General features: G+C 37.2%; 1 protein-coding gene across 2 annotated transcripts in view; it reads left to right on the top strand.

Annotated features, from left to right (window-relative positions):
* Nucleotides 1–9,771, top strand: part of LOC140133094 (cadherin-6-like) — a 208,044-nt gene extending 198,273 nt beyond the window's left edge. For both annotated transcript variants that reach the window (XM_072152741.1, XM_072152742.1), the window contains one exon: nt 8,081–9,771. In XM_072152741.1, coding sequence (XP_072008842.1) covers nt 8,081–8,571 — 491 coding nt within the window. In that variant the 3' untranslated portion in view covers nt 8,572–9,771. The remainder of the gene's footprint in view (nt 1–8,080) is intronic.
* The last annotated feature ends 2,231 nt before the right edge of the window (nt 9,772–12,002 follow it).

Below are 12,002 nucleotides of genomic sequence, written 5' to 3'. Positions count from 1 at the left end.
TCTCATAATCAACAAACACTCACATATTTTAGCATACAGCAGCTCTCACTAATATAGGCAGGGTACGTTTATAAATGGTATGATGCATATCCAGAAGTGCGATTCCCTGACGAAGGAGACACTGACAGTCTCCGAAACGCGTTGGAAAGTTTGTCCTTCTGGATTCCCCGTAGCGTGGTGACGTCACACATCAGACCGTACCAGAACTGTGAACGGAGCAGAAGCCACCGGCAGGGGCTCTGCTACCTTGTACAGGAACATCACTACGAACCTGCCTATGTTGGATACATGTAAGATTTCTTGCGGAGAACGACTTGTAACATCACTCCTGGGATATTGAAGCCTACGTAAGGAGCCATCACCCACTGAACGCCTGGACTTACAGCTGTATCCACGAATAGTAAGCTGGACATGATCGTTCACCTACAGGTACCAACACACATCTATTGGTTGCCATGAATTACTTACATTCTCTTCTCAAACAACCATACTAGTTTGGTTTTGAGTTTGTGGTATCAACATACATGTGCTAGTACCGGTGTGAAAATTGAATGGTCTAGTACTGTCTTGCTGCAGTGTGTTCATATAGGTTGGCGCACTACATTTTTGTTTTTATGTTTGTTCATAGAGTTACCTTATAAAGTAACCTATTTTATAGTTGGGGTGCAGGTCACCGACTATTTATACCAGTGACACCACGCAGATTATTAGCATCCCCCATTCCCACTTTGGCGCCGAACCTATTCTTGTTTTTGTATCTTATATTTACTTAACATCATGTTTGTACCCTAAGAGGCTGATTGGTTGGAGACCAAGCAGGTGTCTCACTTTTTGACACCTGTATGGATATGTTCACATAAATAGCAAAAATCACATATCTATGTTCTAGTATTGCACAGTAAAACCCGCCACTGAATTCCATTGAGGAGCACTAAATAATCATAACCCAGAATAACTGAGCAAGTGTGTTAATCAGCTACAGATGAGCCTTGTGTCAACCTCCGAAACTAAACAAAAGTGGCAGCGCTGTACATAATTACATGATTATTACGGAGAAGCAAGACCTTTCCCTTGTGTTTACCGCCTTCACTAAAGGACAATAAAAATGCCTTCCCTGTATTAATACATCTCTTATATTTTGAAAAATGACTATGTTAGTAGGGAATAATGTACTATTAATTAAATAGTCTAAATTCAGAAGCACCATAAAATTATCTCCCAAGAAGCCATTTATTTGCACTAGCAGGAAGGAAGAGCAATTCATTTCCTTGGTTTAAGACTTAATTGCTATAACAGCTTCATGATTATTTTGGCTTTAACAATTGTATTCGACAGGTAATGCGATTTTCCTATTCTAACAGAAGGTTTACTTGCACTTTTAAGCATAATATAAAATTGTTTAATATAATCGGCTTCAAAGGGCCTCTTGGCGTGTTGATAAAATGATTGCAGGTTTGGAACCCAAACTTTCTTTCATGTCGTTCTTTGCCCTTTCTTTTTGAATTAGTATGTTGGCACTTTACTTGCCAGCTGCGTTTGAAGCGCCCATTATTTGTAACAGTTTTTCCTTTTTTTTTGCATTTTGAACATAAACTCAGAAGTGGGACACATTAATATGAAATACAAAGGCAAAGGCACAATTGTTCACAGTGACATGTTTCTCTATGCTTCAGCTGGTGATTTTACAGCTTGCATATATTGATTTTATTAGGCAGTATTTCTATCACATCTCTTTTTGTCTGTTCGGTTTCAGAGGATACCATGGCATATGCAGTAGTGGAGTTTATAAAATAGATGATACAAATAGAGCATATTAGAATTCTGACATGTCTCTTCATTTGCTGGTAGATGCAACACACTTCCCTTGGGTTCTTAGACCCTTATTATTGTAATTGAAGCAGCAATCGCTCTCTGGGTATACTAACTGTTAATTATGTTAGTATGTGCCTGTTATAGCTGCATAAAAAAAAGCATTAGGGACAGTGTTGGGCAAACAGATATGAGGGCAATGGCACTCTGCCAGCGCTGCTAATATATTTTAATTTCAAAAACTAATTTCTCGGGTGAATTAAAGCAAAGATGAATGGCACAAAACAAAAAAAATTATACTGCACAGCCAAAAAACAGGGGATTTAAAGGAAGATGTCACATGCATCTTTGTCATAGGAAGGAGAGATTAGCTATTCTTCCTTTATAATAAAAAACATAGGGACTTGGCACAAACTGCTCGCCAGTTATATATAACAGCCGAACAATAAATCTTTGTCCATGTGACATCCTTACTAATTCCTGCTCCAATAAAAAAGAGCAGAGAGAGATGCAAATTAGAGTATGTGGTGCTTTCAAAGTGATTCGATTAAATAATTAGCATTGTTTAGCCACTCAATAGAGGGGGGGAAAGGCTACTTGAATACCAATTATTTTGTGAATGACTGTCGAGATAACATCAAGCACAGACTATCAATGATCACTCTGGGAATGCTTACTAGGATGGACGAGTGCAGTGCTCTGTCCCAAATCACATTATCTACTATAATTGTCCGTCTTTACTCACTTCTTCCATTAATAACATTATTTCTAAATCAGAATGGCAACATTTAGCACAAGGGAATCCGATTAATAAACCCAAATACAATAGGAACACATCTTTTCACTTAGATATTTCCATAGTGAATAATGTTGTTGTAATAAATGTCTACATTATAATCGTTACACGTTTAATGGTTTCAATTTTGGTCCCTCAATATATTTGCAATGGTAACCTTCAGAATTACTTTTGTGGGTATGCATAATTCTGCAATTCCATTCCATATTCCATAAACATGGAGAACATAAATTGTGCAGTTTTAAATTGAGTTCATCTGTCCAACCCTTTATGACCTACATATAAAAAGATTGATTTTCTATAACATATGCCTAATCATCTTGGTAATAAAAGCCACACATAGTCCTAAGTAGTACTATAGCATACTGTCACATACTTAATGATACCACAAAGCCACAGAATTACCATGAAGAGGACAACTTCAACTTGACTTGCTCTCTTTCAGCATATAAAGCAATGGCCAACTTAATTAGTTTCCATAGTACCAAGTATTATGCTTTTGTGGTCATATGAAAGATAAGAATCTCATCTCTCAGTTTGCATCAATCTTATGATGAGTAGTAGATCCAGAGATACAGTTAAAAAATGGTGGGAAGTGGATTTTTATCTGCTGCATGCAGTTTCAGCTATGTTTTTAACTGTCTGTATGTCTGGTTCTGTAGCACACAATCCTAATGGAGTCTGGACGATGAGATACCTGATCTTTAAAATGACACCCAAAGTGAAGATAGTAGTGTATGAAATGCCTCTCTCCCTTTAACCTCTAAAAGTCTCTCATCTCAGCAAATAAATTACCCTTCCCACATCACTTTCACATCCCCTTGAAGGAATTTTCTTTTTGGTAAAGGAGTGAGATCATACATAAAAGAGGCAATGCTAGAAAGGATATGTCACACCCATGACTACTAGGTTATTAGTGTAAAAGCTGGTGACAGGTTCCCTTTAATGCATTTTACGTCTATCAAAACAAATGGTCTTAAAATCTTCCTGTGCCAGAGAATGGTTCTGTTTACAGCTAGAGGATTAATATCATGAAGAGTGGGAAATAAACTGGGTTATCTTCACAATGACAGCATACGGCAGTTCATACACATAAAATAGCTGCCAGATTAACCAATAAACCAGTGTCATATCTCCTAACTCCTTAATTCTCTTGAGGCTAAGCCTGCTTATAGTCAGAAGAACCACATAACATGGACAGTGGGGCACATTTACTTACCTGTCCGCTGGTGTTCACAGAAAGTGCATTGTCTGACGAAAATCCACTGTGCTGCGATTCACTAAGATCATGTGCCCGATATCCTGCATGTGTCATTTCCCCACTCAGGTCCGACAAAGTTCACCATATTTAAAGTGGTGAATGTAAGTGCATGAGCTTGTTACACAATTTGAAAGTTAAATTGCGTGCTTAATCCAAATCAGTCAGATCCTCCGACTGCCCACCCCCAATTTGTGTCGCATCCCCATTTGTGACACAATCCCAGAGCAGACACCTGTTAACTAACCGTCCAAGCTTTGCAATCCCCGAAAAAGTCATACATCAGAATTAACATCTGATTTCCAGCAAGAAAGTGGTACATTTTATAATCCCAATATTTATGAACAAAAAACAACATTTTTTATTTAAAGATTCCAAACTCTGAATTTCATGCTGAATTTATTAGTATAAATTAGTATATTATTAGAATCATTGTATCTCTCATGTACAGCAATAGCACATTTCTTATATGACCCCTTCTTGACCAGGTAGTTGGTTATATCTCATTTGCCAGGTAGATGCCCGTGATTTTATCTCATGAATTCTTCACCCATGTCACAACTTCTGCCCAGATCTACTAATACTAATGTATGGCACTTATGTGGCATCATGCTGCTCCATACACTGGAGAAAGATAGGACACGGCTAAGATAGGCTACGGCCTGGTGGGCATATGTTCGTGTAAATGCAGCATAAGTTTGAAAGAAATTGCACTAGGTCTTATTTTTGGAGGTATCTTATTTTTGGGGAAAGAGGATAACAATCAGTTCAGACCACAGTTTCAACTAATTTGGATTAAATATCTGTGGCCACCTAGAAATTGGCTTTATTGGTAGAAACTGTAATAATCTATTTTTATGATATTTTTGGATTCTTACTAATGCTACAATGTTATTTAACAGCTACTATAGGGAACAAAGTATACAATCTTAACTGCAAATATCTTTTCACATTTCCTCTATGTTAACCCCTATAACCTCTTCCTCTATAAGTTTTGTCAGGCTAGAATGTTAAAACACTAACCCTACCCCATCCTTTCTCACAGTAACCTCCACCTACAAATGAAACACACCAAGGGCAGATGCATATGTCTCCATGGAATATAAGTTGGTGTCTTATTTATTCTATTTCTACATACAATGTTTTTCAACCATAGTCACGGCTCTTGACACAATCTCTATCAGGTATATCATATGGACTAGACTGTGGCAAACACCTAGCATTGAATGCTTGTTTTAAGAGTACTACACCATTGATTTTAAGTTAAATTTTTAGTTTTAAGATCATCTTTAAAATATATCCAAGTACAAAAAAAGCATACATTAGGAACTTGTGGTTTCTTTTTTGGCATGGTACCTTTAAATGTATCACTGTTTGATATTTACAACTCCGATTTCCCCTTCTTTATGTATTGTAATACAGTTCCGGATTAGAATCAGTAAATTACCTCCATTCCAAAAGACTTTTGTAGAAGCTAAATATACTGAATTTGTCTATAGATGTGAACCACACAGGATCAATTTCTACTACCCTTTGTTTTATATTCTTTATACCTCTTTCTTAAGTTTACAGTAAGGGATCATTTGGGTACAGCTGTGTAATTATACTATAGTCTATTATAAGTCTTTGGTACAGTTCCTTCAATCAATGTACCTATTTAGGTTTGATGGGACAATTATGCTGCAGCAATGAAGACCATTAGTCATTCTTCTTTCCGTTCAGATAAAAGCTGCTGAAAATACAACTCTGTTGGTAATATCTTGGCTAGCTTTCTTCTCTTTAAATCTCCATTTGAAATCTTTGAGATGAAATAGGAAGAATAAAGAATCATATATTAATTGGAAAGAGACGTAGAAGAACAGTATGTAGTTATACCAGTTGTTAGTGATATAATGGTAACATGCTAAGTGTAGTACACAACAAAATAAAGCAATAATTTACATTCTCAGCTAGTTATGTTCTATAAGACACACATCTACAGATATTACAGTAATTGGGCCTTATATATAAAGTGTAGCAATATTGTACCAGTATCACAGAACTGATATATTCAATGTACAGTAAGCAGCAGGCATTCAGAAAATAACCTGAAACAATTTACAGAAATTACTATATGGCACTTTCAGGAGAAAATACAACATTATATTATTATTATTATTATTATTATTATTTAACAGATACAGAATTGTATTAGTATAAGTCAAATCATTTAAAAAATGTATTACATGGTATTACATAGTAAAACATTTAGATAAACAACTTTTTAGTTCACTAGTTCTACTGTGGCTGATAACCAATTAGCCATAAAATAGCAATTCTTTGGGGTTGAATAGCATTTATGTGTGTTAAGGAAGGACTGAACATTTGCTTGCTCCATCTACTAGTGTCTTTCGTTAAATGGTTTTCTATAATTGTAATGGAGAAAGTCTGCTGACATGACCTCCAACATCTACACACCAACAACACTGCTTAAAATGGATTCTATAGCAAGGTCATCACAATGATTGTTAGAAAATATGGAGCATAGCCTTGTCCAGGGAAACATTCGTTGTAACAGCAGGAGACATACAACCAATTCTAAGTAGATTTTCAATGTGTTTTAGATAGGAGGCCAAAAAGGGGCCCCCAGGGTTCAAGCTAAAATTGGTGATGAATTAAAATAGTGTTTAGATATTTGGAATGGGCAGATGCATGTGGTGCCATAAGAAAATTGACTGCTTAAAGGGAACCTGTCACCAGGAGACCCATTTTTAGCACTCCCCCAGTCCCCACAGAGCATAGTACATACACTGTCAAAATGTTTTTGTATAAAAAATAGGTTTAACAGAAAAAAAGATATGTTATATTGTACTATTCATTAGCATCTGCTGTGTGACTAGGCAGTTGCCAATAGGGTGGGGCTGGAAAGGAGCAGTCCCCCCCCCCCACCTTTGGGAAATTGCTTCTCCATGTGACCTTTTCAAATATATGAAAACACACATCACTGGGCTTAGCGACGCCCCCTTCTCCTCTCCGGGGGGGGGGGGGGGGCTGCTCCTTTCCAGCACTTCCCTATCGGCAGCTGCCTAGTCACACAGCAGATGCTAATGAAAGGTACAATATAACATATCTTTTTTTCTGTAAAACCTATTTTTTATACAAAAACACTTTGGCAGTGTATGTACTATGCTCTATGGGGGAGTGCTAAAAATGGGTCTCCTGGTGACAGGTTCCCTTTAAAGCAAACCTGTGACCAGGAATGTAATTTTTAGCTGGTGACAGATTCCAATAGTCTATGTTATGCTTATTTTAAAAAATTCCTTTGTCATCTATCCAAATCATTTCAGTAGTTCCCTAAGGCCTCTAACGCCAGCAAGATCTTGTCATATTTTAAAAGTGGTATGGACTCTCGGGATTGGAAGAGTGCATATTACCACTGTACAGGGCATTGGTTCGGCCTCACCTGGAATATGCTGTCCAGTTCTGGGCACCGGTCCTTAAAAAGGATGCCCTGGAGCTGGAGAGGGTTCAACAAAGTGCCACAAAAATGATAAGGGTTATGGAGGGTCTCAGTTGGAGGAAAGATTAAAACAACTAGATTTATTTAGTCTCTAAATCAGACGACTTATAATTTAGTCTCAAAATGAGGCGACTATGATTAATTTATATGAATATATGAATTGTCCATACAAAAAATATGGGGGAGAGTTGTTCCAGGTGAAATCAAATCAAGAGGGCACTGTCTCCATCTGGAGAAAACAAGGTTTAAAAACCAGGGCTTTTTCACTGAGAACTGTCAATCTGTGGAATAGCCTGTCTCAGGCGCTATCACTGTAGGGATAACAAAGAGCTTCAAGAAGTCTAGATGACTTTTTACATCTAAAAAACATTGACGGTTATGTGATAATATAGAATTGTTTACCTTCCTCATCCAATCCGTTCCCTTCCTTTGTTGAACTTGATGGACATGTGTTTTTTTTCAACCATATAAACTATGTAGCTATGTCCGTATATTAAATACATAATTGTGAAATTGGTGCCATTCTTTTACATCATGGAGTCTGTATAGAAGTGAAAGCTTATGGCGATTTCCATTTGTATTTGCCATGTGGTGTTCTTCAGTCATTTCAACATTATTTTCATTTATGAATAGTTATATAGCAGAATTGTAAAAATGTCTACATGTCTGTGCTGCAAAGCTGAATATCTATTCTAAATGCCATTTACTTTTGTTTCAGTGACAGTGGTGCTGTTTGCTGCTCTAAGACGTCAGAGAAAGAAAGAGCCACTGATTGTTTCTAAAGAAGATATAAGAGATAACATAGTGAGCTACAATGATGAAGGTGGTGGAGAAGAAGACACTCAGGCTTTTGATATTGGTACCTTGAGGAATCCAGAAGCCATAGAGGACAACAAACTACGAAGGGATATTGTCCCAGAAACTCTGTTTTTTCCACGTCGAACTCCAGCTGCCCGAGATAACACTGATGTCCGAGATTTCATTAACCAAAGGTTGAAGGAAAACGATCTTGACCCTACAGCACCTCCCTATGACTCCTTAGCTACATATGCATATGAAGGAAATGGCTCCGTAGCAGAGTCTCTCAGCTCTTTGGAATCTGTCACTACAGATGGAGATCAGGACTATGACTACCTTAGTGACTGGGGGCCACGTTTTAAAAAACTGGCAGATATGTACAGTGGCGCAGACAGTGACAAAGACTCTTAATATATTGCCTTTTTTTGGATTTCCAGTTTTTGGAAAATTAAACAGCATTTAAAAATGAGGAGTAGCTATGTCCATGGCTCTCTATTTGGGCCATCTGCTCATCCAATTGTTTAATATCTGAAAATTGTGCAGACTTTATGTTGGAAACTTTTATAGTACAATTTATGAGCTTCCAAGAGGCTTTTTTTTCATTTGTTGTTTTGCTTTTTTTATATTACCACATTTTAGTCAGCCCTTTTTATCTAATCAGTCTTATAAACAATATGGGAGGGAGGGGAGCAATATTTGTACACAGTCTACTCGTATTAATATACCTACTGTTTCCATTGCCATAGACAGTCACGTTCTTTTGTGCACCAATAGCCCTTATACCCACTGAATGTTATATTGTTATGATGTGGGAGTTTAAAGAATAAATATTACTGGTTAGGCTATATGGCTTTCGATCTACTGCCTTTTCTTAGTACAAAAAGGATATGTGCAAATATATTCTAAAACGCAAAGGAATTTCAAGTGGATCTGACATTTAAAACTTTTTTACCTCGTTACGGTGGGAAGTATATTAGCACTCATCAATTTTGCAAGCATCACTTTTGACATTTTAGTGTCTCCTGGTTTGGAAAAGAAGACACTTGTGGACTTTTTCACATTCTGATATTTCCATAACTGAACCACTGAAGAAAAAAAAAAGATTTTCCCCCTTACTGTCTGTGAGAAGACAATACCAGCTGTCAAGTGTAAAACTTTGTGAAGTACAAAAATAGGTTGACATTGTCTCTGTTCTGAGCGTCACGGAAAGTGTTTAGTAGAATTCTATACAAGTGTAACAAGGTTCCCATAACTTCAGGAGGTTTCACATTAAAATACAAAGAAAGGCAAGAACATTATCTACCTTCTTATTGTTTTAGGTGCGATAACAGTAGAGGTTATGTAAGAAGTTTAACACTATACATGCTGTAATTTGTATACACCAAAAAATATGAGAAATTATTGCTGTATGATTTGATGTGCTCAACAGTGACACCTCTTGGACAGACATGTTATTGCAAATGTTTCAAGGACTGTGATATAAGCAATTTATACTACCATAAAGGAGACCATGGTATCTACTGATCAGTGTTAATTTCGACTATTTGGTATCATTTCAGTGTAATATTTTTGTTTAATTTAAATAATTATAAAGCTGTTGTTTTTATAGAACTTGTGCGTTTTTCTTGAAATTCAAAACAGCATTGTTCAAAGGGTTAAAAAACTTCAGATGTCTGGTGAAGTTATGTATGGTTCATTCTAAGCTTTCCTAACAGACAAACTGTACAGGAAGTATTTTTGTTTATAGCATGTAGTAGCGATCCATCATCAGCGCTTGCTGGAAGAGCAGCAGAAAGAAATGATGCTTTTAATATATGGATGGCAAACTGAAAATCTTTGGTATACACAGATACTGTATAAGATCATGAAATCAGACCAATAAAATGCTTTACGCTCCAAGCCACGCAAAGCATCTGAAGAATTGAGGATATGGATGATAAAATATTCTAGGGTTTTCCAGACAATATTGAAAAACATACACAAAAATCTGCAATCCTCCCACCTTGCAAGGAGAAAAAAATAAAATTAATTATCATTTCAACCATAAGTTTTTCCATTTAGTCAAACTATTACTTAAAGGAGTTTGGGCACTTTTCAATAAATCTCTTCTAATAGACATATACAGTATGTACCTGTGTATTTGCCTCCTTTGAAAGCTGCAGCCTTTCCCTGTTCTCAGCATCCTGCCCTCTGCATACAGACAAAGCTGCTGTCTCTGCTCCAGGACGTCCATGTGACCTCACCCTCTCCTCACAGTGCATCCACAATGATAGAGGCAGAAGAGGCAACAGCATCAGTCATACAGTCATACATGTTGCATAGCCCAGAGAAGCTTTATTTATCTCTTAATCATAGGATATGGGATAAATATATGATCACATGTAGTCTCAGCTGTTGGACCCCCTGAAATCAGTATAATGGGGGGTTGTAAGTTCCCTTTATCTGCTTAATAGCACACGGACTTCTGGGTTGCGGCAACACTGTTTACTGCTCCAGCAGTTTCATAGAAGTCATTGGAGCACAGGATAGAGCTCCGTCCTGAGCTTCATTGACTTTTATGGGACTCCTGGTCAGATAACAGGATGGACCATAACAGATATGGAAAACTTGTGATTCCCTGTTCTGTTGATTGTGGGGGGATCCAATATCTAAGATTCACTGCAATCATATATTTATTTCCTATCCTGTGTAGGGGATATGATCAATGATGCCAATCCTTTAATGTTATTATTTTGCTGGCACTTCTTCTCTACCTATGATACAAATTACCAGGTGATCCTCCTATAGGCTTTAGCTCTAACACCTATTGGGTCCAAGAACAATAAAAAAATAGTTTGAAGGCCAATATTATCAATTCCCTTGGAGTTTATATTGTATGATTTTATATGGTGGGCCCAAAGAATCCTAGTCCAAGATTGTGCTACAAGGAACCATGGGGGTCATTTATTATAGCTTTTGAACTCGAAAACTGGTAGTCGAATAGTCACAATATTGGTGTTTTCCGACACTTTCCGACACATTCGACTTGTTCTAGTGGTAAAAAATTGTGGTGCCGCTTGTGAATCCAACAGTTTTCTGGTGCTTCTATTTTTGATTAGTTTTGTAGTGCAATTTGTGGCGCAAAAAGAGAGCAGTTGAAAGCAAGTCTAGGGACTTCTAAACATCTCAGTCTGTGCGCCAATTCAATAATCCCTTGTGCCACAAACTTACATCCCACTGAAGAATATAGCATGGTTCTAGCACCTCCCTGCGCCAAAATAAATAATAAATGCCCCTCCATGCATCATGAGTCTCTAGAGGGACAATCGTTTGCTGGAAATACTGTGGTTACAAATAATACATGGTTCAATGTCATTACTAGGGTAATTACTATAATGGCTCCCAAGGGGCTTCAATCAGGCCACTCCTACCTACAGCATAGCTAGGTTCTATCTGCTTTAATGTTAGTGCATCGCTCATTCATTACAGCATTCTCCGCATTAAAGAAAAGCTAAGTGAAAAAAGCAGTTTACAGTCTCATTGCCTTGAAAATTAAAGAAAAAAAAACTGTTTTATGAACCTATAATCTCAACCTTTCCTAAACCCGCTCTTACAGTTTCATAGCACTTAATTTTTTGCTGCTGTAAATTCACTTTATTGCAGTTTTAATTAAATTGCTCAGAATATGCACTGAACATAGGATTTATATATACCAAGTGGTGGCAGCCTTCCAAGCCCCTCCAGTACATCTAATTCCATACTATAAGGTCATCTTCATATTCATGAATCAGGTTTGTATCTCTCCTACGCAGACATATCTGTGCTTGTGACACAGATTGTATAATGATACAGGTTTACGCAGC

Source organism: Engystomops pustulosus, chromosome 5 (assembly GCF_040894005.1).
Source record: "Engystomops pustulosus chromosome 5, aEngPut4.maternal, whole genome shotgun sequence".
Lineage (NCBI taxonomy): Eukaryota > Metazoa > Chordata > Amphibia > Anura > Leptodactylidae > Engystomops > Engystomops pustulosus.
The sequence above is the reverse complement of the archived record's forward strand: the minus strand, read 5'-3'. Positions and strand labels throughout refer to the sequence as shown.